The 26,301-nt window shown below is 44.8% G+C and overlaps 1 protein-coding gene across 1 annotated transcript in view; it reads right to left on the reverse strand.

The window, feature by feature from the left end:
* The window catches only part of NTRK3 (neurotrophic tyrosine kinase, receptor, type 3), a 213,549-nt gene that overhangs the window by 41,226 nt on the left and 146,022 nt on the right, over positions 1–26,301 (reverse strand). The window contains 1 exon segment of the mRNA XM_010001306.1: positions 580–710. Coding sequence (XP_009999608.1) covers positions 580–710 — 131 coding nt within the window.

The raw sequence follows: 26,301 nt of genomic DNA on the forward strand, positions 1-26,301 counted from the left end.
GGGGCACAGCTCACATGAGGATCCTCACGACGATGCAAACAGCACAAGGTGTGTTGGCTCAATGATCTGTGGCTAAGCAAGCAGGAGCTGAGTGGAGGTGAGCTGGGATGCTTCATCCATCTTGCAGCAAGTTGATCTCAGCAAATTGGTTTGTCATGCTTAGCTTTTCAGAGCTCAATTTGCTGAGGACTTCTTTTGTTTCAGCTTCTGCACATTGCACAGAGATAAAATCCAGGAAGAGATGGGCCCCATTCCCTCGTGGGGGGGAAGGTGGGATCCAGACCACACTGCTGCAGCTGCCTGGGAGCTTATGGCTTCCAGACCAGCTTCTCCTCCCCGTCTGTCTCCTGGCCACATCGGCAGGAAGAGAGGCTTTGGTATCGGCGAGAATAGATGACCTTGACGTGAAACACTGAAACTCTGTGTGACTAAGTGGATTTACCACAATCTTCAGCATCAGATAAATCTCTGCCCCTGGCCTACAGCCCTCCCTTGCTTCCCTTTCCCACGCAGGCTCATCCAGCCCAGTTTTCCAGCCAGCCCCTGCCATGCTCTCTGCCATTTGCCCTTGGGAATTACCTTCACTGCCACCAGCATTTTGTCGTTGGTGGGGCTGAGGTTGTAACACTCGGCTAAGAACACCTTCCCAAAGGCACCTTCTCCCAGCTCTCTCTTCAAAACGATGTCTCTCCTCTTAATATGCTGGACATCTGTTGGAGGGAGGGGAGGAAGAGGGAGAGGGTTGAGGGAAGAATGAATCAGGGTTAATTCAGGGAATGGAAAACAACTAATTCAATTTTCTAGCAAGCTGCAAAGGATCTGAAATTGCTTTGCAAAATATCTACAGGGATCTTTTTTCCCACCCACAGAACGCAGCCATCTCTGGGATGAAGCTAGTCTCATGCAAAACATCTGCAAGAAAAGTACTCAAGGTTCATCACGTTTTCACTGCGAGCTCAAGCCAAGCTTGTTCTCGGGGAGAGGGAACTTTGGGGCAGAATCTGCTACAAAGACCTGAATCTCTTTGGAATTATCCTGGAAATAATCCATCTCCTGCGAGGTGTAGCAAAGGTCACATACTTCCAATGTCAGGCCAGGAAAGATTAGAAGGTCCTGTTGAGTTTGCATTTCAGTCAGGATTCATTTAAACCCAAACTCAGAGAGATTTGAGGCTGAACCTTGGCAAGTCAAAGTGTTCCCAAGGGAAGGAGGACCACTGACCTCCACGCACCTTAGGGTACAAATGAGCTGGTTAGACATGCCAAGCATTGCCCCTCAACAAGACCCTGACCCTGCAGCCATTTCCTGCACAACTGTTCCCTGAGAGACAAGATCATACCAAAATAAAGTCATTGGCACAACTGGCAAACTCGAGGCATTAGTTTCAATGATCCTCTCCACTGACATTTAGGACAGGGAGGACTGACAGAATAGCAACTGAGGTTTTGCAAGACTAAAAGAGCAATAGCTATTAATTTAACAAAGGTGCAGAGGCCTGTGAAGATCATAGAATCACAGAATATTAAGGTTTGGAAGGGACCTCTGGAGATCATTAAGTCCAACCCCCTGACACAGCAAGGTCCCCTAGGGAAGGTCACAAGGAAATGCATCCAGATGGGTCTTGAAAGTAGCAAGAGAAGGAGACTCCACAACCTCTCTGGGCAGCCTGTTCCAGTGCTCTCTAACCCTTACAGTAAAGAAGTTTTTTCTCAAGTTGAGGTGAAACTTCCTGTGTTCTAGTTTGCATCCATTGCCTCAGGTCCTATCACAGGGCACAAATGAAAAGAGGTTGGCCCCTCCTCTTGACACCCACCCTTCAGATATTTATATACATTAGTAAGATCTCCTCTCAATCTTCTCTAAACAGCCCCAGTCTTTCCTCATAAAACAGGTGTCCCAGTCCCTTAATTATCCTCATAGCCCATCACTGGACTCCTTCAAGTAAGTCTCTGTCCCTCCTGAACTGGGGAGCCCAGAACTGGACACAATACTCCAGGTGGGGTGTCACTAGGGCAAAGTAGAAGGGGAGGAGAACCTCCCTCGACCTGCTGGGCACACTCTTCTTTATGCTTTCCAGGATACCACTGGCCTTCTTGGCCACAGGGGCATATTGTTGTCCCATGGATAACTTGTTGGCCACCAGGATCTCCAAGGTCCTTCCCCATGGAGTTGCTTTCTACCAGCTCAGCTCCTAATTTCTCAGCTCCTAATTTGTGACCTGAACAGATAGGTCTGTTCAGCTAACAGGGTCATTCACAGGGGCTTGATCTACCCAGGTTCTAGGCACCTACAATGGTGGGTATGTGACTAGCAGGACCTCCACAAACGCTGGGCCATGACTAAATGTCACTGGTTGCTGGGAGAGCTTGGGAGTCTCCATACTCCCTCCTTTTGGGGATGACACTAGGACACAATTACTTGCTGCCAAAGCTCTAAGCACCTTTCAGCCATCACAGCACCCATTCAGCTCCTCTGGCAGTGCAAAGAAGCTTTTTTTACTGCCTGGAATGAACCATGGACACTCAGCCATATGAGCATTGTCTGGGGCACAGAATCTAAACTGCCCTTCACTGGAGCTTACTGTCTCCCTGGAGAGCTGTGGTAGACCAGGCCACCCCCAACTTCTCCAGTAGTTGGTGAGCAAAAGCTGATGCACTAGAGGTCTCCTCAAGCAGTGATACTAGATGGGGCAGTGATACTAGATGGGGCAGTGCCCTGTTCCCACTCCTCCCCTGGGGCATTCATAACTTGGCCCTATATATGTTTGCCCACAAACTGAGACTGGTCTTGAGACTTTTCCACCTCTTCCATGTGCCACAGGAGCTGTACAGGTATGCACCCCTCAGCTCAGATGCATCTTCCCTGAGGCACTGCAGATGCAGGAGGTGGAGGTGACAAACACCTGGCTCCAAACTGGCTGCAGGGAAGCTTCACTAGCAGAGAGCACAATCTGCCACCAGCTTCTACCCCCCAGGCACCCGAGTAGGCACCATGAGATCATACCCCCCACAACAACACTGGGACCACTTAATGCATAAAAAAGCCAATGGATTAAAAGACTAACATCCTAATGGTTTTCATATAATTAAGCTTTTTAATTAGGAGCTCTCAGGCAGGTTTAAGGAGCTGCCAGCTCCAGCCTTTTTGCTTGTTTGGGAAGATAGATGCTGTGAGGTAGTATAAGCAATGGGCCTTGTAATGAACGACACCTCTACAGAGAATTCCTGTTGACCTTTTCATTAATTGTTCAATAGACTGAGAACTGTTACTTACCAATATTAATAATATTAGTAACATTAAGGCACGGGATGGTAGACACATACAAAATGACTTTGGTTTTAAATCTGCAATGACAGCCAAGGAGAACAAATCACATGTGGACTTTGTTTTCTCCACCTGGTTTAGTTGAGTGTTTAAGGAGTACCTTGAGAAATCTGCAATATTATGTGTTGAAATGTTAAGTGATGCATTTGGGTGAGGAAAGTCCTAATCTAAGAAAAGCTCAAATGGCACCAATTTGCTTATAGAAAAGTGTTTTTTTCCTCTTTCTCTTGCCAAGCATTTCTATAACACTCATCAGTACAGCACCTAAGATTTGCTGCATTGACAAACCATGTATTTACGTTCCTGGTCTCCTGAATAGCAGCAGTCAAGAAAGCTGTCAGGAAATGATCTTGTATAAAGAGGAACCCAAGGATACCTAAAAAAACTCAGAATCCCAACAGAAACATAACAATTGCAATATGTTTTCCCCATTTGATGCAAGATCCAGTTAAAAGGAAACTGTTTCAGAATAACTAATGATACTATTTGAAGTTATTTACACTTCTGTTGAATAAACAGTAACATCATGAGAACTGAAGCAGACCTCTCTTTCTGAACTCCCCAGAGTCTTGCTCAGAATTTTCAGCTCCCAATTTTTGCTCCCAACAACATCTTAATAAATGATCAGACATTTCTGAGAGCCAGCATCCAAACTGTAATTATGTCTACATTATTAAAATTATATCCCATCTGTCATTAATACCAGATTTCAAAGTAAGTTGTTGGGGTCACCTGAGAACCTCTAGGGAAAATTCTTACGAAGAATTTAAGGAGATATTGTGGCTGATGGAGCTGAACTGAAGGAGGAGAAATCCTTTTGAAATTGTGAACTCACGTAGTGCTGCTGGATTTAAAGTAAACTCAGTCATAAAAAAAAAAAAGGTTCATGAAATTAAGCAGTTTTGACTGTAACTGGACAATCTTAACATAGAGTCAGAAAAGTAATTTTGCCGATCCCAATTTCTCTCCACTTCAAATGGCCATAAATTTTGCCTCGTAGTATTTCAGGCACAAATAGAATAATAAGTGAGTTGCAATAAATTGCTTTTTCACATGCTTTAGGCTTAAAATACTGAAGTTTACTTTGACTGTAACTGGACAATCTTAACATAGAGTCAGAAAAGTAATTTTGCCGATCCCAATTTCTCTCCACTTCAAATGGCCATAAATTTTGCCTCGTAGTATTTCAGGCACAAATAGAATAATAAGTGAGTTGCAATAAATTGCTTTTTCACATGCTTTAGGCTTAAAATACTGAAGTTTACATCAAATTCTTCCATTCACGGTGAGATCAGCATTATGATTAATTCTACGTTACTATTAAATATGGGCTTAAACATAAAGCAATGACAAAGTACCCTGGCACTGAGCAAACGGCTGTGTTATTGTGCTAACCTTGCATCTCCTGCCTGGTCTGTCCTGGTTGTAACTCATAAAGAAGGCCGAGTAGCCATGAAAGATGCTGTGCTGCAAGGGCACCTGGGAGGTTCATCTGCATAAATCTGTTTACCACCTCCTGGAGAAAGCCAAGCCCTGTCTGATAAACAGCTGGTGTTTATTTGTTTTAGGCAGGCAGTGGTGTGCTAATCTGTCTGGGCTGTGTTGCAGTCAGCCCTGCCGACAAGGTGTACGCAAACTGTCTTCCTGTAAGTACCACTCTTTTTATTTCCTCCCCCCCTGCACCATTAACTTATAAAAACAAGCCAACAAGACAATACAAAAGAAGAATCTATGCAGGAGCCACAGTAAGACCTGACAGGAAAATAACCAGACTTGACAGCATGATGGGAAGTCATTCAAGGCCATGCTGTATCTACAGGAAGGATGAGAGAGCACAACACTGAAGTCATTCCAGTGTTAAATGAAAAATCTTGCAGATCTTGTTATGGGATTACTATGTTGCTACATTACATGGAAAGAGAGTAGGGCAGATCCCCCACCTTCCCTCTTGTCAGTCAAGATTTATCACATGGAGAGAACATGTTTCAAGCTCTTGCCTTCACAGTTGTTCTGAATAACACATGAACCACATCAGAAACCAACCAGACCTGCAGCTGGAAATACCCCACAACTTCAGTTCAATGATGGTAACATGTATAAGCAAGAGTATTAGCAAGAGAGTGACAAATTCAAGGCAAAAAGACCCCAACTCAGCCTCCAAATCCCAGGCATTGGATACAGAGCTGGTAACAGACTGTGCAATGAAAACACCCTTTTTCTAATAACCATCACATTTCAATCACAGAAACCGGGAAGTTGCACGGATACATCTCATGAATCTAATTTTCCACTTAATGTCTCACTTCCAATCAGTCCTGGAGGTCAGGTGAGGAAGAGGTGGGTTCAATGACACTGCAAATTCTGCATTTCAGATTCCCATCACAGTCAGCATCCTTAAAACCATGATTTGATAGTACTATTGAAGCCTGGATGCACATGATGAAGTGTTTGGACACAGGTGACTACAGTGGGAGGTAAATGAACAAATCAGACTCCAAACAAAGTAAACCATGAGCAATGCCAGTACTTAAGTTACAGCAAAATACAAAACTACTTCTTAAGCTAGATCATTTACACTAGGTCTGAAATTCAAACTTCATCAAACTCCTTTTTAACTGCTGAGCAGCAATCTATATGGTTCCTACATTTCTAGTGGGTTTCCTGCTCTTAGACTCCTAATTCACAAACAACATGTAGCTCACAGGTGAAACAGAGCAAACCTCTGGAAATCTCTCCTCTCACTTTTGCCATCCTCTTTATCAGCAGCCCTCTCTGCTAGCCTAGAAAAGACCAATATCAATTTTCTCTTAGTTTCTTTTCTTCTCCACATCTGTGGCCCTGTGTTCCCTAGAGGTAGGTCCTTTCCTGTATGTCTCCACCATCAGACCCTCTCTCAGTCAGCTTTGTCACTTCATGTCATTTCTTCTCTCTTTTGCTTGTCTGATTCTTGCCTCACTTCTGTTCAATCCTTGTTTTAAAAATGACTTCGTTTAGATGTGCTTCTAGGGTACCCTGATTTGAGTCTGATCCTGGGCTCTTTGTGGTAAAGGCTTTGATTTTCTAAGCTTCTAAAGCTTCATTTGCATAAACAGCACTTTATAAATGATGACAACAATGACATTTTTCAGTAGCAGCTGAGTCATTTGCTGTAACAACTAAATTATGCCGAAGAGTTGTGTCTCTTTTCTCTAAATATAAGTTGTCCATGAAAAGGTAGCAAAGTTCTCAGTTAGCCAGTATGATTCATTCACTTCTTTCTTGACTTACTGCTAAAATAATTCTTACAAATAAATCCTGCATAGCTTCCCTGCTTCATGACAAGGAAAGTCAAATAAACAAAGCTTACAATTTACACTAGAAATCTTATCATTAAGACATGTAACCACTAACAGAGTGTCTCTCACGTCAGGCAGTCAATTGCAACCTGGATCAGAAATCAACCTGTGACCAGATCAAAAAGCCTTGCTGCTGGAGGGCTGATAAGTCCTGCTCTCACAGACCTGTCTCACAGTGAGAGAAGATAAAGCATAGGCAAACTGCACGGTGTCTGAGGCTCCCTCCTGGCCTGGTGCAAATCCATCAAAGTCAATGAAGGGTATTGATTTCAATTGCAGCCTGCTGTGAAGTACACATAAACAAAGAAAGAATCAGTCCCATATAATTTAAAAAAATGGAAACATAAACAGGCTCAGAGTAGGTAGCCCTCTGGTACTGGTGGCTTCTCTCTCTACTCTGACATGAGCCACATCTGGGAAAAGGCCTGGAGATTCACTCCAGCAGCTTGGCGCTGTGCCCTGACACTGGTTCTTTGCCAAGTTCCTCTGTAAGGTACCCTTCAAGGACTCAGCTTCCAGAGCTGTGATCATAAGCACCAAGCAGTTCTGACAGTACTTTCAAAGAGACCCCAAATCACAGAGATTTATATAAAGCATATATTAATCTCTGGGAACTTCGTGGAGCAGGCACAGTCCTTGGCTGAGCCACCTGGGTGGTGGCCACATGGGTGCACCAAGATCCTTCCCACCTCACTCAGAACTTTCTCTTCACATTTGGGGCAATATTTTAATCTCACTCAATCTTTATGACAGCTCTAATAGCAATTTGTGTCCATACAGAAAAATATAGAGACTTTCTCACACCTTCCATCCATCTATCTCTTCCTTGGCCTTGATGGAAAAAAACTGAAACGCAAAGGATGCTCTCCCTTTTACTGTGTTACCCCTCTCTTTGAATCTCTCGTCAGGCTTTTTGATCTCTAGCAAACCAAAATACATCATAGACTTCACAGCCTCTCTTCAGACTGTTTTTCATGTCTTGTGTCTTACCAAGATGCTGGCAACTTGCTTCCAGGCAGACCCTGGTGCCTGACTATGTATTATGTTATCAAATGGTCACAATCATACTCCTTCAAGAAGACCTTAAAGGACAATGACTTTATGTTTCTGCAGTTCTTTGCATTTTCTAACCTTTCCCTTCATTCCTTGGGAACAGCTGCAAGGCATGACTGCAGGTCCCAGATGTGAAGGAGGCATTATTGCCCAGCTGACCCAGCAGACCTTGAGCTAATGCAGTACATGCTGCCAAATGGACCTTGGTAAAAAATAGCAGGCCTTGATGCATTCAGATGGAGAATCTGAGCTATAAAAACGTATCCAGAAAGTCTGCACCAGGAGCTGACATTCAGTGCAATCAAGCTCAAGAAAACAGAAAAGCAACCTCTGCAAGCCAGATCTCCAATGCTTTGAAAATAATTTACATCCACCACTTCCAAGCACACCTCTAGCAATTAGAAGCATCAGCAGCTCCTCTGGCTTTTGCTATTGCAATAGCAGGAGAGGAAGCCCTGACCCAAAGAACTGCCTTTCACTCACCAGCTAACACCAGCCAGCCTTGAATCAAGGAATTAGCACCCGCTGAGCTGCCGAAACCTGAGCTGCTGTATCTCCCCTGCAGCCCCAGCTCCAGCATCAGCTGCACAGCAGTGCCAGCAACCACAGTCTGCAGGTGCAATGTTCTCAGAGCTAAAGGCAGGTGTAAAGGGAGTGTGTGTGTGTCTCTGTGTGTGTGAAGAAGCTGACAGAAAGGCAAAGTGCATTCACCCCTTAAACCAACAACTCATCAGATGCAAGCCCAGAACCTGCCAGGCTCCCTCACCACATCATGCTGAAAACCATTTGGCAGTAGGTGACATTACCTGGTGTGACAGACCTGCAAAGCTTAAACCCAAACCAAATCATACTCTCCTTTTCTTCATGAAAAAAAAAAACAAACTGAAAAATAATCATATTGGAACATGCTTGCCAATACACCCCACAAACACACTCAAAGCAAAGCTTCTGTCCCAGCTTAAACCACCTGACACTCCTATTAAAACATGATTTCAAGCTCTTCTTGTTCATTTCAGTCCCATAAATCTTAGCAGTAAGTACGTAGTAATTAGTTTACAAAGAAAACCCTACAAACTGTCCCACCCTCAGCTGGGGATCACAGTACCACACAGTCTTGCAGCAGCACAGACATCCTGGGGACATCCCAAAACAAAGGACCTACAACAAGATGGGATGAAAAACTTACAAATATTCCAGACAAAAGATGTAAAAAACAACCAGTCATTCCTATAATCTCCTGCACCTTCTCAAATAATTTTGACTGACACTAGGCTCCAAAGCCAAACTGCCTCTCCAGTTTCAGCAGCCTGTCTCCTTAGGCATCCAGCACCAAATTCAAATCCTGAGAGGACACTCAGGCTTTGCCTTTTGTATACAAGGGTTGACTACTCAACTGGGCTCTTCTGAGAAGAAACAGTAAGCCCAGCAGGAAGCAGATTGAGGAGGGACTGAAGTGGGCAGCAGAGGTCTTTCCATTGGGTGAAATGCATGTACCATGGCAGTGTGTCACAAAAAGGACCTTACTCAAAACATTGTGCTCAGCCACTCATTGGTACAGATCTTGGAAGCAGGGATTGGGAATCTTGGCAGGGTTGGAGGAAAAGGGGAAGAGAGGGGGAAGGAGTCTTTCCGGTGAACACATTTTCCTTCCACCAGCCAGGCCCCTAGGTCCCCTGCTGCCAAAGCACTCAGAATAAAACATTAATTCAATACCACACATTTAATTACACATTATTTGAAAGTGAATTTATTTAACGGAGGAAAATAGTCTTCAGAGAGCATCTGCCTCCCTCAGACTCATGCGTCTGCAGGGAAGGGTCTTGGAGAGGAGATAGGAGGAATGATGGTGTGTTTTACATCAGCAGCTATTGCTGTTCAGTTCACCCCTTCAAAAGGGGAGATTTAAAGAGATAGAGTTGTGTTTTGCAGGAACTTACCAGCTGATCTGATTTTCCAGCTAGTTTTCACTTGATTGGAAAGCACTGTTGCAGACAGATATCATTTGTCTTTCTTTTTTCTTATTCTTCTAAGGGAAGGGAGGGATTAGTGCTGGAGGGGTGGAGGAGGATTGGCTGCCCCCTGAGGGACCCTGCAGTAGTTAGATTTCAGGCTTAAGGCTTTACCAATGCAGTAATCAGACACTTAACAGCATCCTGTTGCTGAGATGGTTTATCACAAGAAAGCTGGAAGTGACCAGGTCTCAGCAGCAGCCTCAGAGGTTTAAGACCATTTTCCAGCAGGAAGAGAGAGGCTTACCTTCTGCCCCTGAGGTCTCAGAGGCTCTTGGCTACCTGGTCCCCCAGCCTGCAAGTTCACTGGCATGGGTCTGCCTGCCCCAGCATGTCCAGGAGCCTGGCAGCACCTGCTTTAGGCAGCATCAAACCTCATATTTTCCCAGTTAAAGCTCCACCAGAGAGACACGAGGACCAACTCCAGTGACTGACAGTGGCAGCAGCCCCTCCTTGGCTGTGTGTGAATCATGCTGAGCTGCTGCAAGGCCAGAAAAGAGCTGCTGGGTCACAGGATCATATCACAGTATGGTCTGGGTTGGAAGAGACCTTAAAGATCATCTAGTTTTGAGCCCCCTTCATGGATGGGCAGGAACATGTCCCACTAGACCAGGTTGCTTAAAGTCCCATCCAACCTAGTCTTGAACAATTCCAGGGATGGGGCATCCACAGCTTCTCCACCACCCTGAAGAATTATTTCTTCCTAATGTCTAACCTAAATCTACCCTCTGCCAGTTAAAAGTCATCTCCCTTTCTATCACTGCATGCCCATCTAAAAAGTCCCTCCCCAGCTTTCCTGTAGGCCCCCTTCAGGTTCTGGAAAGCTTGGTAGGTTCTTTTTAGGAAGTAGAAATTTGCTCTCAGTGAGCTCAGCCTGAGATTTAGCCTTTGCTGTCCTCTGTGTTCTGGCACCCTTGCAACGTCTCCACAGGAGGATGTCACTCAGGGCTTGGTTAGCTGGCTCATGCCATGACATGAGCCTTTCTTCCAACCACCAGCCCTGCAATGGGTCTTCCTCCTACTGCTTAATTTAAACACAGCACTGAAATCTCCTTCATCTTTACAACAGCATCTACTAGACTGCTGTCCCCATGTGGAGTGAAAGGTAGATCTGGAAGGTGTCACACATCACTGCTGCCAGCACCTGGTTCTCCCTTCAGCAGGTAACAGGAGAGCTCATCCCAGCCAGTACTTACCCCCACAGAGGGGTATGTCTCTGACTGACAGACATCCTACGGTCAATCCTTTGCCCTTGTTGGCCTCGTCAGCCAGATCCTGCTGGTGCCATCCTGGTCTCAGCAGTAAACCCCAGAACCACGCTGCAGTTTGATGCACACCCAGGTAGATATTGCAGCACTGGATTCAAGTCACAGTGTTTAGCGTTTCCTTGCGATTTTAAGGATTTAGGGGGTTTTGATACTGTTTCAATGTTCTTTGGTCTCTGGTCTGATCCATGGTTTGAAGGATCTAGCCACAGGTGTGTGCTGCTTCTGCCTAGTCTGACTCTGCTGCCATTGCCTTCCTAATGGCTTCTGATCTTAACATGACCCCACCATAAATGCTAAAATTTCCCAGATATCCTGAATATGTTCTGGGGACTATGTGACTATTAGAAGGGTGGCATTAAAGAAAAAGGGATTGTTCAGAAGTGGTTTGAGTGCCAAACTACAGCAGCGGCCCCTAGTGCAGGGGGGGCCTGCACTACTACTACATCTACTCTGGACCGATCCGAAAACTGCAACATGAAGAAGTATTTTTTTGAAGCTCAGTTTCCACCAGATGTGAAATTGTGAAAAGACCTTGAGGAAATTCTGGTGTGAAAGAATTTCTGAATTTTCTCAAAGGACGCAATTTGGTGAGAGAGCCTGGTCTTCTGCATTTTCCAAGGAGAGCTCCATGCAAATTGGAAGTGCTTCTCATTATTGCCAGCCTCATCATCATCATCCCAAAGGAAAAGGACCATTTTGGACAAAACACACCATCTTCTGCTTTTATTTTTTTTTTCCTCTTCTTCTGCAATCTCTGGGTACCTAAGTCTTCTTTGCTCCATGCCCAGTCATTCTCCCACCAACAACTTCTTTTGGTGGTCATTAAATGAGTGGCTAATGCAGCCAAACCCATGGAACAAGAAAATTCCAGAAGTGAGGCCATATGGAGTGAAAACATGAGGTGTTGAAAGACAGATCTCAGGCTCAAGTTATTATTTCATTAGAAAGCCTCTCTGATTTGCCCAATTCCCATCCTGCCTCCTTCCAACTCTCCTTCTTGCAGGACCAGCACAGGAGGTGTGCTTACATCTACGGCTTGATGAGGTGTTCCCTTGGACTCCTGTTTTCCTAATACTCCAAACGGACCTTGCTCCGTTTTTGTTTCTCCTCAAAGTTTCCTTGGCTTTCTCCCTACTTCTTCTGTCTGCACAATCACATCCCTTTTTTCATCTTGCCAACTTCTCCTGTAGAAGGAAACCTCTGGAGGAGGAGTAATGTGAGACATCTCTGCCTGCTGGGGTCTAAAATTACTGTGGTTTGGGTGATTTCAGCAATTTTTGAGGCAGCAAAGTATAAAGAGGAATAAAGAGAAGGACAGATCATACAAAGGGATTAGCTAATCTGATGGAGAGAGCAGCTGGTCCTTGTTTAGCCCTCCACATCTGTGCATAGTTGGGGGCTTCCTGTAGTCCTTTGGTCTACATCTGAGTCAGTCAGAGGCAGGATGCAATGAATGTTGGACTGGTGCTCCCATGGTGTTTCCCACAAAGAGAAATCCACCTTTCCTTTCAGGTCTTCCTTGCAGCTGAAAAATGAGCATAACAACAGCAGGACAGCTCTAGGCAAGAGAAAGAAGTCCACTGGTACCCTGGGTCCATCCTGCAGAAGAGGACCTCTGCAAGGCAGTGGCTTGGCAATGCATTGATTGCTCCATGATGGGATCTGACACTGGCTGAGCAGAGGCACCATCGTGCCAACACCATCTTCCTCTCCTCAGCAGAAACGGAGCAATTTGAGGAGTGAGAGATGAACCAGAAAATGTTCTCCTTGGACAGGACTTTGGAAATCTCTCATCACCAGGACTATTTAAGGAAGCACATACTATTCTTAGGACACTGTCCTTCCTCCCCTGATGGTGCTGCTTTATCGTATCCTCCTCATGTCCTGCCTTTATCACTTTTATAGTCGAGAATCCACCTTGGTTTATTGCCTCTGACACACCCAGCATGGGGAGAACATGGGGCAATAAAACATTGCATTTTTGTCCACTTGTCTGTCTCATGCCAACATGAGCCAGATGGCTGGGGTGAATTTTCACAGAAAAACCTCACAAACTTCACTGCATGCAAGAAGGCAAAAAAACCCAAACAACTTAGTGTTTTCTCCTGTGGCAAAACATTAGTGTCTGCACCAGGGGAAAAATACTCAGTTAATTCTTCTCAAGGGCTCTGGTGAGACTAGAGAAAATATTCTGCAGTGCTGGTAGCCTCAGAAGACATGATTAATTGCAGATGGTGGAAAGGTGCATGTTCAGCTTAAACCAAACTATGTGTGAGGACTGGATGATTGCTAAGTTGGTATTCAAGACACATGTGGAAGGCAACCTACTAGGATCTTCAGCAACAAAAATAAGATTATATATATATACACACACACTTTTCTATAGATCTCATATATGGCTTAATAGCTTAAATTTTAACTTGTATACTGAAGTTTTACAGCAAGAACATACTGCTGATGGAAAGGACCAAAAACGAGATTGCTGAGAAAGGAGGGAAAGGGAAATAATGTTTTGCAGTTAGCTGAGAATGCAGAGGCATTAAAAGGACCTTCCAAAGCTGCCAATAGCAATTTGTAGATGAATATGTATGGGTGCTGCTGCAAAGCACGGAGTGGGGTGTAATGGTGGGAAGATCTCCAATATGCCATTAGCTGCTTCTCCTCACCAGCCTAGGATGGGTCTCAATCAGAAAATGTCTAGAACAGATGTATATATGTTGCTTTCCTTACTTCTCTTAATTGGAGGGCCAGCATCAGATTTTGGGGTGACAACATGGAAAAATCAGAGGTCCTGTTTCATTATTGCAATCTGAGCTTGGAAAGTGACTCCAAATTCAACTTGAATTATAAAGGTCACCTTGAGGTCTTTTCTTTATCAATCAGAGTTTAAATCAAGTCACTTAACCTTTTCCCAGGGCAGACACTTTTCAAGGAGGTAATGGGCAAACCTACCCAGATCAATATCTGAGTGTAGATGAGCATTCCAAGTTCAAAACTTCACTAGGACTTCTTGCATTTACACAGCCAGGCTGTGATTCATCTGCAAACACAGCTCACATCCAGCCACCCCAGGTCTCCAGACTAGAAACTGGAATTGTAGAGAAAGCAGACAAAATGAAAAAAAAAAAAAAAAAAAAGGAAAAAAAAAAATTACCAAGCTATTCCAACCCATCTTAATTTCTGGGAGGAGTTCAGTGAAGGAAAAGATTCTCATGCTGTCCAGTTTGCTTCATTTGACATTTCTTCACAGACAGGGCTGTGTTGTTGTTGCAATAATTGCAGTCTCCATGTGCCACGTCTCCCCTGGATTTGGTACATTCCCAGTGCTGCTCCTGGTATTGCAGGAAGGTCAAAGAGGTCCAGGGAATTGGAGAGAAAAAAGAAAAAAAAAAAAAAAAAAAAAAAAAAAAAGGAAAAAAAAAAATTACCAAGCTATTCCAACCCATCTTAATTTCTGGGAGGAGTTCAGTGAAGGAAAAGATTCTCATGCTGTCCAGTTTGCTTCATTTGACATTTCTTCACAGACAGGGCTGTGTTGTTGTTGCAATAATTGCAGTCTCCATGTGCCACGTCTCCCCTGGATTTGGTACATTCCCAGTGCTGCTCCTGGTATTGCAGGAAGGTCAAAGAGGTCCTCATTCTCTCTCTGGTTTTCCTCTGTCCCTTGAGATTCCTCTCTCAAACACGTCCCAAGTCAGGAGAGGCACTGAGCACATTTGGGACCTTGGTGAAAAATGACCCATTTCTGTGGCGTCACAGCAGGGACAGCTGTCGTTCCTGCTTGCAGTGTTTCCTTGAGGATCATTTGCAGACTTTAAGAAATAAACAGATGAATCAGGATTGACCTCCAGGACACATCACTTTCAACCTCTTTCCAATTGGAAACACTTTTAGCAATAGTTCCTTTCTGTCTCATGCTCTTAGGGCAGATTTCTATGCAGGCTTTTATTATAAATCTCACACCAGTGCTTCTACCTCTAGTCATTAATCTCTAGTTCTGGTCCTTGTCAAATACTTGCTGAAAATCTTAGTGTGCTATATCTACTGAATTTCCCTTATATATAGTGGCATTTAGCTCCTCAGGGAGTGCCAGCAGACTAGTTGTGTGTGACCTCCCACTACTTTAAGCCATGGAAGTTTAGCCTTCATAGAGTGTTGCTTTTCCAGGTGTTATCCCACAACATCCCTTAAAGTTTAAGAAGTTTTCCAATAATTTCTCAGAGCAAACATTAAGCTTACTGGTCTGTCTCTTGTCCCTGTTGTGTCCACCACCTTCCAACTCTCACCTGTCTGCCCCATCTTAGTCAGGAAATCTAAAATAACAATGAAGACCATGGAAAATCATGTGCATGTCCACTGTTATGTACAATATGGGATGTGCTCTCTGTCTGTTGAGGATTTTCACCTTTTCCTGTGCCCTTGAATAGCTGATATGGGGAGATGTTTCTCTTCATCCTCTATAAAGTTGGATGCAATTTTGGCAGATGACAAATATTTAATAATTCTTCTCTCCTCTTATCACTGATGCAAGCTGGCTTTCATTCTCTGTCACCAGTCTATGTTCTCTGTATATCACTCTCAAGATAAGCACTTTCTCCTCAGTATCCTCCACACCAGCTCACTATTCTCTTCAAGACTCCAAGCCCACCCTTGCTGTGAGCCCAGTTTCATTGTCTCTCAGAGAGGCTTGTGTGCAAAATTACCTTGCTTGTTGTCTGAAATACACCCTCAGCATCCTATATGGCAGATGCTTTCCATCCTTTTCTCCCCCCTGCTTTCTTCTTCCTCCTCTCTCCTTTCACTCTGGTATCTAAGCAGTGCCTCATCACAGTCTTTATCTCTTGCTTAGCCAGCCTGGCATACATCAGTCCTTTCATCCCTTCTTTTATTGTCTTTGTTTTTACCAGACTGAATGTTCGGGACAGCCTTCTTAATTGTACCCTAAAAACATGCATTCAAGCCCAGCCAGATTTCTCCAACTCATTTTGCATTCCCTGTAAGCCTGCTCCCCAAAAGGCCAGTGGTTTTGTACAGCTGCCCTTTCTGCAGACCCTCCTCAGCACTTCAGCTCTGCAGGGAATATAATCACTGCATCCAAGATGCTCTTCAATTTCAAGTGTCTTTATTACAGCTGCTCAATTTCCTTTAATCCATCATTTCTCCTCCTCCTCCTCCCACAACTGCCTTCTTTGCACTGCACTGTAAGTGCACAGAAGGAGGCTTCTACCTTTGACCTTCACTGCCTGCTCCAGCTCTTGCCTGCACCGACTCACACCGGGTGCCTTGTGCACTGATTATCACTCATTACCTGCGTGGCTTAACAAAGGCACTGGGCCCTTTGCAAACAAGTGCAAATGTCACGGACAGCACGCTCCCACTGGTCACCCCTTGGGACTAATTGAGGGAGAGAAGACAACACTTCATGCACAAATTGCCTGTATCATCAGCACCGAGATGGCAGTAAAGACTGAGAAACTCTCCCAGGCCTGTTGGAGAGAAGGAAACCTTAATAACAGGGAGTGCCTGTGTCTGCCAGAGTCTTGTAAAACTGCATAATTTGGAGGAGAGTTGAACAATGTTTTTATGTAGAGGATGTGTGTCCCTTTGGTGACAAGGTTGAGTGTAAAACCACAGACATCCCTTCAGAGCTGGAGCTGAAACAGCCAGAGAAGCCCCAGCTGACATGTAAGACATCAACATGCCTTCCTGTACATTAAACTGTGTGAGCACACACACACCTCGAGGTTTAATTGGTGTATTAAAGCACTGACACAAACAAACAGGGACTGCTTTCATATGCTACAAAAATCCTTGAGTACATTGCAATTAGCTGGGCTTGTTAAACCACTTAATAAGCAACAGATAGCACGTGCCTGATGCCCCTGAGCCTTGGCTCGGTGGGAAAGACAGGCAAGTGCTCAAACACAAAATTAGTTCAGTTCTTAGGTGAAACCTTGAGGAATATAACTTCACTTCCTGTCTTAGGAAGCTTCTGCCCAGGGCAGACCCAGCTGAGACCAGTGTCAGGGTCTCTCTGGCCACAGCCCCCATGCCTCCTCTGGGGTCCTAATTCTTCCTGGCCACACATTGCCATATGCTTCTCCAGGGCCCACAAGAGCCTGGGGAAGGCAACCCCTTGCCTCAGTTTCCCTTCCTGTATACTGCCTCCCAACTATAGCCTTAGCCACAGCAAGTCTGAATACTGATTGCAAAAGTGCTTTAAAAGCCTTCAAAAAGGACAGCTACAGAAAAAAGGAAGCAGCATAGCAGCACAAAACATCATGTAGCATTTCTCCACAGATCTCAAAGCTGCACAGCCTAACTGCAGATCCAGAGGCATCCTTTCTCCTTTGCAATCCTGTCCTCTCAGCTCACTATGCAATGATTTCAAAGGAGCATTCTCAGCCTCCAGTGGAAAGGGGTGAGGGAAATGTATTTCCCCGTGCTTACCCAGGCTGTTTGTTTGGGGTCCAAACCTGGAACCTGTTGGACTAGAGACTGTATGAAGCTCCCTGAGGATATTGTCTGATCCAGTTAGATAAGAAGAAGGAGTTTCTTTGTTCTCATTACATGATCAGGTAGCTCCCAAGCTGCATCTGGTGATTTCCAAGGGAAGGTGGGAAGGGCAGGCACTGGGAGCACAGGGGAGAAAGCACCATGTCAGACACTGGGGGGGGTTACCTTTTCAAATGCTGGGTTTCATTCCTTGCAACATCTCATCTTTTGGGTATTCTGGGGAGGAAATGCTATCACCAATCCACATATTCCAGTGCAGTCCAGCTGGCTATTCCAGCATCCCACTGAGCTTTCCCCAGCACATCAGCAGGCACAACAGCAGCTTTCAGAGAGCTACTTTGAACATCACCTCCACCCAAGTCCACCACGGGCACTTGCAGCTCTGCAGCTATTCCTAGATCCCTACTGGATTCCTCTTTTCATCTTTGTTCTGCCTCCTATTCTAGTGCTGAAACCCAGACCTGCTGCCTTGGAGCTGCTTCCAAACTCTGCATTCATTCATTTTTAAAGGTGACCTTCCAACTTTAAAGGAAGTTAGCAAGTCTCACTGTCTTCATTTGCCCTCTTCTTCTTTTCAAGCTTGCTCCTTATTATGAATTAAAAAGTGGCCTGAAAGGTTTCTACATTAAAAAATAAAATCTTTAGAAACAGCACATTTCCAAACAATTTCTCTCCCAGTTTTTGCAGCAGCCTTCTTGGGTGTCACGACACTTACTTGCTTCAAACTACCAGCTCTGATGGTGAAACCTGCTTGGGTGTTTGGATTCCTCTCACTCCCACAGTTGCCTGCCATCCCCATCCCACCAGTGACTTCCTCCTCCCTCATGCTACTGCTGCCCTGAAATGTTCTGTGTGAAAAATAACCTTTGAGGGAGCAGGGCTGGAAGTGGGGTTATTTTTAGCTTCAATCATACTAGACAACCCGGGTTAGACTGTGGCTTCATAAGCTCTTATGCTGGCACAAATGAAGAGCAGCAAATAAATCAAGTTCTGTTTATCTCATCTTGTTGCCAAAGCTGCATCTTACAAGCCCTGGGGCCATATAGCAGTGGAAAGGGAAGGTGTCTATGGCCCTTAGCAATAACAATATTACTCTTGCCAATGAATTGGTCATAGTAATTAAAAAGGCAGTAACAAAGCAACATGATAGTTTCCTGCTGTTGTGGTACAACATTTTGCTATTTAATCAGGACAGTCAGGACCTCAATTCTTACTGCAATACAACTGAAATAAGAAAGGAAATTATGATTTCATAAAATGAAAGCTCAGCTTCCAGACCTCCTCTTAGATTATAGAATCAAACAAACAAACAAAAACAATGAAAAAACCCACAAATTAAAACCAAACAACCTCTCTTCAACCAGTATTTTCAATTTATCTGCTAGGAGTTCTGGTTCTATTGGGATTGCTTATGTGAAATATTTCTCTTGCCAAGAGGTCAGGACACCCCAAACCATTGCCACGCAGCCACACTCTGGATCAGCATCAACCTCCATTCCAGAAACCACAGACATTTTCTGTGCTATGGACATTTGGCTGCCAGGAGCAAGGCTGACATCCACAAACTCATTTCATGCTGACATCCACAAACTCATTTCATGCTGACCACCAAGTGACCACAAATGAGCAGCAGCCCTTATTCACAGCTGGCTTGTGCCACAGAGCCTGGAAGTGCCTGGCTGAGCCAGAAAGCAACCAACCTCTCTTTCCAAACCATTCAATTACATTTTTCCCTGTGGTTGTTTGTCAGAGCCAGTCTTAACGCTTCAACCCTGCTCCACACCAGAGCACACCTAGGACTTTTCATTCTCCATCCAAGCCAATGTGCCCATGCTGTTCCTGGCAGCCCTGCTGTACTCTCACACTCTCACTAGGACATACCCTTTACTCCTTTAAAGGCAAATTATCAAGCTGCACTAGAGAAGCAGCCGATTAGGTTTTTGCTAAATCTATCTACTGAAAGTTAGACAGTATTTCAGATTTTTAGGAGAAAAGATGGCTTCACAAAGCAAGGCAGAATCGTGAGGATAAGGTGCTACACCAGGTCAATATTTAGTACAATAAATAATAGAAGGTTCCTTGCCTCACACACTCAGCTTTTCCTTAGTTCTGATGCTTGGTTTCATCTTTGGGATATGAATGATTCATGGACCCTTAAAATATATATAATCTATATCTACTAGAACAAAGAGTCTTTTTTCAGAGTGTTGTGAGAGAGCAAGGAGCAGCATGTGCAATGCCTGCACTTGGGCTGGGATGTCCCTTGGGAAAGGATCCTTGTGGCTCCCTGCTTCCTTCCAGACCCTGCTTCCTTCCAGAAGCTGCTCTCAGCTTGAAGCTGAGCTCTGCAGGACCTCAGCTCAGTCTCTGTGACACAGAGACGTGCTTGCTGCTGAGGGGCTGAAACATTGCTTTCTTGAATCATGCCCAGGGCCAGCTAAAAGCCAGGCTCTTCTCATTCATTCCTGGCAGCTGAAGTGTGCAAATACCACCAGTGCACTGTGGGGGACTGAAATCATTTGTGCAGGATTACAGATGGGAAAGCTGCAGCAAAAACTTACCTCCATGTCACAACCTAATCCACTGAGGACTTTACTATCCCGACTTCCAGTTGTCTGCCTTGGGCAGTAGATCACACTTAAGGACTGTGTCTCTTCCTTTGGAAATCCAGCACCACCTTTTCACCAGCAATATTTGATTCCTACTTTGCATACAAACACAAATATACACACATCCCTGCACCATGATCAGCAAATATTTACTTACTTCTCCAGACAAGAATATCACTTTGGGTAATTCCAAGGATGTTAGGTCAAATTAACCTCCTTTCCAACCAAAGAGATGTCCATCCTCTAATTTTTTGTTGGGGAACCTAAGCATGGGCCTAGGTAAGATTTGGTGAAACCTCCAAGCCCGTGGAGAATCTATCCTTCCTCAGAATGGAGCACAGACAAAAGCAGAGAGGTCTCAGACAGGTCAGGCTTGGCAGCAAAATCCTCCATGGCTTGTGTCCAGCAAGCTATGGGATGCCTCCCTCCCTCTGGTGGCAGATCAACAGCCCAGGTATTTGGTAAACCTGAGCTTCACAGTGCCACAAACTAATGGCACAGACATGCCCCAAAAGTTTGAACCATACCTTCAACGGATCATCAAATATATTCCTGTGCAGCCCATTTCTTTTTAGTGGTCCTTTCAAGATCAAAAAGTCAGGTTCCAGTCTATGGTCTATCTACAGCTCATAATCAACACATTTCCTTGCTCCTCAGAGTCTTAGAAATCTTCTTCTTTGGAAATTATTAGTCTTTACCAATTCGGGTGTGCCTGATGGTATCTTTTACGCACAGGAGTCTTCTTTATTTCCTAAGGGTGACTCTGGTTTTTGGCAAGTGATATTCTCCTTCCCTTGTAAAACTGCTATTGATATCAATCTGCCCATTTTCTTTGAGGCTTGGGCCAGAACCACTAAATCCAGGAAAGGAAATTTGGCACAAGATTAGATGTTTCACGCATTATGATCATGCAGAGGAGCTTAAGACCCTACATAGAATAGTACCCAACTCCCAGGAGTCCCCTCTGAGGTTAATAGGATTAAACTGAACTTTCAGTCTAGTCACAGGGCAGTATATTCATCCAAGATGCACTGTCGGGGACTTTGCCGCCTTCTTCTGAAGCCATGGCTACAGATCTTCCACTGGGATTCAGTGCCAAGTGTTTTCATGTGGCTGCAAAAGAGATGATCCATCTAAAATGCATGCTCTGAGGGCACCAGACAGAAAGGTTAAGGCACATTAGAGCCTTTTCTGCTTATTGACCATGAAAATTAGAGACTGGTGCTACCACCAAGCAGCCCCCCTTGCAGTTCTGTGACCCCCTTGCAGTTCTGTGTCCCCCATCTTTCTAAAAGAACAAACAGCCATTCCGAGCACCTTCCACCACTCTGCCAAGCCCGGCCCTGACCTGGGCCATCAGACAGGAGCAATGGTGGGTGTTAACCTCAGCCTCCAGCAGCACTTGGCTCCTCTGTTTTGCAGTTTTCACACAGTGTCAGATATGCAGCATTTCCAGCCAGAAGATCCCCTGCTAGTTCCTGAGCAGGAACTGACAGTTTCTCACTGATACTGTCTAAAGCAGTCAGTTATCCTTTTTACACATTTAGAGCAGATCCATCAAAATAATTCCTGCTAGAGGTCTGAATTCAGCATATTACATGCAATAGCTCCCTGGAAGGAGAAAAATGTCACTTACCTGTCTTTAAGCAAGTCCTTTCTCAGTTGCCTGCAATGTCTGTGCACCGAGACATGATGGCTTTGGGGGATGTGTACCTCTGGAGTTGTTCTAGCAGCTCTGAGCATATGACTGGAGCTTAAACACTCTTAAACTTGCAAACTCCTCTGACACCAGCTGACAAACAAATGCTTCTCAGGAAACACAAAGCAAACTTGCAGCCCCTTTAGCAGCCTATGGGGTGCTGGATCAGGCATTACCAAGCAAGGAGTGACAGTCCACAGCTGTTCCTATCATCCCCAAATATTGCTTGGCACTGATGCAGCAAAACCAAAATACTCTCATGATCCAGAATATCCCTGAAATTACCAGGCAACAAGGCCTAATGAGGAAATCTGAGGAGAAGTACAAACTCCTTAGCCTGACAAGACAAGCTCATATGGGTGGTGGTCAAAATGTGCATACTGCATTATCATGATGCCACCGCAGGTACCTGTTTTTGGTACCGGGGACTGTAATTCCCATGGTACCAGGCCCTGGGCACATGCAGAACATCAACTTGCAAGAACATGAGCCCCTTCTCTCTTGTATCAGATGTTGCATTACACTCCATAACCTCACTGCTCTAGTTCGTGGACCGCAAGCATCCATCTCCCAATTATCTTAATAAACAGCCTGGGCACATTTCTGACTCACTTAAGATAATGATGACCTGGCCATGATTAGCTTATGCAGACATCCTGGCAGTTTACCAGGCCTAATGCAACTCTGGTCTGGCTCTTCTTACTTCTGACAAAAGAGGCTGACCTCCAGCAGTCACTGTGCTGTCATCAGTGGATGAAGACCCACTTAGACATCAGACACAGGCTGCTTCCAAAATTCAGGCCAGAGCCATGAAGGCTACTTGGTCTGAAAACAAACCCTTACCTACTCCAAAAGCCTGAGGAACAGCAGTTTGCATTGCCTAAAACAGACCTGGTGTGGCGTTACCAGTCCCAAGAAATGAAGTATAAACATAAGGGATAAGGAGAACCCCAAATTGGTTAATGAAGAGCATCTCTGCATATTACTTTTCTGGCTGCCTGTCTGAAACACTCATCACCCAACTTGAGAGCAAAGCAGCACAAGTCAACCAGTCACACAACATGAATACATGAAGCAAACCCTCAGCAGAAAAAGGCCACATAGTCTGAAATCATAGGCAAGTCCTTACAAAAAGTCAACTCATCTGCAGGATTTGAGCACAGGTCACAGATGACTCACTAACAGCAGAGCAAATCATTTAACCAGTGCTTGGAACAAATTCCTCTGCTTTCCAGAGAACAACTGAAATTTATGGCTGCTGATTAGTCAGCAGTTACACTCACAAGTTCAAAATTAATATCAAAGTTCAAAAATAATTGTCTCATACTTACACTCTGCTTTACTGCTGGAGAAACCATCATCTTCACTTAGCAAAGGAGTCATCTTGCATTTATTTACTGGAGCTGGGAGCGTGGGTTGGGATTTATTCTAGTTCTTAACTTGACAAACTTAAAGCCTGAACTCCACCTCAAAGTGCTGTCTTGCAAAAAGTCAGTTAACACACTTTTAAAAAATTTCTGTACTGATTACAGCAAGACACTTACCACATCTCTGGAAACCAATTAACCAAATCCCAATAAGGAAGATGGAAAAACAACCCCCAAAACTCCGATGACGCATTCAAGGACGTGAAATGCAGGACTGAATAACAACATCAGGAGCTGACAAAAATGGAGCTCCCAGCAGAAGCAGAGAGGCATTGGATCTGCATCCCTAAGCCATCTGTGTCTTCCTCCCATGTCAGTTTACAGGAAACAAAAAGGAAGCCACTTTAGGTAAATCAACATTTTTATACCATTGGTTTTCTTATGCTGTTTTGTAGGGGCCAAGACAGAGCAGGTCCTATGTGATGCCCATGGTGTGCACATGGGGTAGGATGTCCTAGAGCCTGTAGTGCACTCCTGTGGCACAACAAGCTCAGACCACCAGAGAGGTGGGGCCCACTATTGATGTGCTGCAGTATCAGACCACCTCCTGGCACCACCAAGGAGCTTGTAATGACGACGGTGTGGGGGGAACACCACAGAAACCACAAAAGATGTAGGCAAAGCAAAGTGCACCACAACAGCAGAGGGAGATACTTTGTTTCACCAGGTACTAGTTCTGTATGTGCTGGTCTTCTGTCACAGCCTATGTGCTTTCCCTCAGCTTTTTAAACTTTTCTGTCAATTGATCAGGGTCTGCTGGCCCTGATAAATACACAGTTAATGAGGCCTCTTTGACTTATTGCATAAACCACACCAGAAATGCTTCAAAATATTAAGTAAAAATGAAGTCACCTGGCATTGATTTCTTACAGGTTCTCTTCCTGCTGCTTCTTCAAACCTGTGGTTTTTCACTGTACCACTGTGTCAAGGCTACTTTATCCTCTGCTAATACCCGTGCTTAACCCCAAGGACCTGCAGATTTTTCTGGGTACTAATTGGGGTAGAGCCATGATGCACTGCAGCAGCTTGCTGAACTGTGCACAGCTCCTGGGACTACTGCCCCACCACCCTGGTTGCAGACACGGGCAGGAAAGACCAAAGATATAGTGGTAGAGAAAATACCACCTTCAAAGAAGCTCCAGCCTTTTGATAAAGAAGGGCTGACTCCTTAAATGAATATCTAAATAAACAAAAGAGCAGCAAAACTACCAAGACTCATCCTGTGCAATATGGATAAGCAGCTGTAGAGACTCAGCATATCTGAATTGTGATCTACAGCATCACACACAACAAACACTCACCTGGGGCAAGTCCAGTCCTAAGGTCCTACAAGGCCACATATTTCCATCATGCTGAGAAGTCTGGTGCAATAATCGTATCAAGCCCATCACCCTCACTCCAAGCATGAAACTAAAAGAAGTACAACTCCATCTTTTTGGAGTCAAGACACAAGGAAACAAATCTTCTCTCCTTGTTCACATGCAGGCTTCACATTCCACAAGAACCAAGAAGGCAGGGTTGCACTTTTCAGGAGGAGCTGGTACATACCACTGCCTGCCCCCTACCAAACCAGTTCCCTGACCTCCTTCTGTAACAAGCTCTGTAAACAGCTCAAGAGTCATTTGAAACCAGTGATGAAAGGGAGAGCCGAACAACAGTATCAACTCATGGTCCAGATGTCTCAAAGAGTACAGGGCCTTCACATGGGTATGTCAGGTAACAGAGGCAACCAAGAAGCAAGCACGGAGAGAAACAAGTGTCCAACCCCTCTGCAATCCGTGTCAGAGCCTGCAGGCATAGCTAAGCCAGCTCCTCGGGAACTGGCAGCATCAAAACCATTGTGGAAACTCACATGTAAGGAATGAGGTGCCCTGAAATACACAGGAAAGCAAAATAAGGCTGACCATAACTAATCAAACCACTGTTTGCAAAGTTTCTGTGCTGTGAAACCTGGTAACAGAACCTGATGTAGTAGGGGGGTGAATGACAGCAGAGCTTCCAACACCCATGTTTGTTTTCTACACCTCAGAATGGAAGGGAAATAGGGATGAAATCTATTGCCCATCCTGTGTGTAACGTTGTGTTTTGGGAGACAACCGTTCATCTTGGGCATTACAGACATCCCTGGAAAGGTAAAGATCTCAGCCCTCACCTAAACATGTGAACCACAGCCCTCAATTTATTTCTAGAGGCATACTCATTAGAAGGGAATATCATGCAGAAGTTCACTCATAGCACCATTTTAAGACATTTGTTCGAAAGACATGCCAAGAAGTTATAGGAAGAGAAGGATTTTGGAAAACACGTTTCTATTTTGCTCATCAAAACTCTTACCAGGTTTTCAAAGAAGGTTCCAACACAATCCATCAATACTAGCTCAAACACACCCCCAGCCTCATGCCCACAGTCACCTGCAGGCTGGAAGCTTTAGGTCACATAAATGACATCTCCCATCAACAATTCTGAGACGCAGCCACTAAGACGCTCTCTCAAACTGAGCCCCACACACTGCAGAGTGGCTCCTCTCCCCTCCTGGAGCAACCAACTGTCCTTACATTAACTCCTGATGAGCAATCCAAGTGCAGCACTTGCTTGTACCCCACCACTTCTACATCACACACATCCTCTCTAGCTTAATAGGACCCTAATTGACCCTGATGAAGGGACAACAGTACAATACCCAACAGAAGAGCAATTTGCACAGCCAAGCAGAGAGACCTGCCACAACAACATGTTCTGAAACAAGAACACCGCAGCCAGAACAATCTTTTAGTGTCAAGCTCCCTGAGAGATAAGGCTCCTAACAAAATTTCTTCCACTAAGTATTGAAACTTGTCTTGGCAAATCCTGACACCATCTCCCAGCAGTACTGCCTTGTCCCTGAGAATATCACCATCCTGAGTTACAAAAAACAACAGGTTGTCAACAGAGATGATCAGCAGCTAAGCTCTCAGGCAGGAAAACAACTTTGCGCCTGATGACAGTGACAGAAACAAGAGCTACACCTGAACAATGTTCATACCACAACTGTAAATCCCACCCTCCACCCCCCCACCCCCCC

This window comes from Chaetura pelagica, unplaced genomic scaffold (genome assembly GCF_000747805.2).
Source record: "Chaetura pelagica isolate M959 unplaced genomic scaffold, ChaPel_1.0 scaffold737, whole genome shotgun sequence".
Lineage (NCBI taxonomy): Eukaryota > Metazoa > Chordata > Aves > Apodiformes > Apodidae > Chaetura > Chaetura pelagica.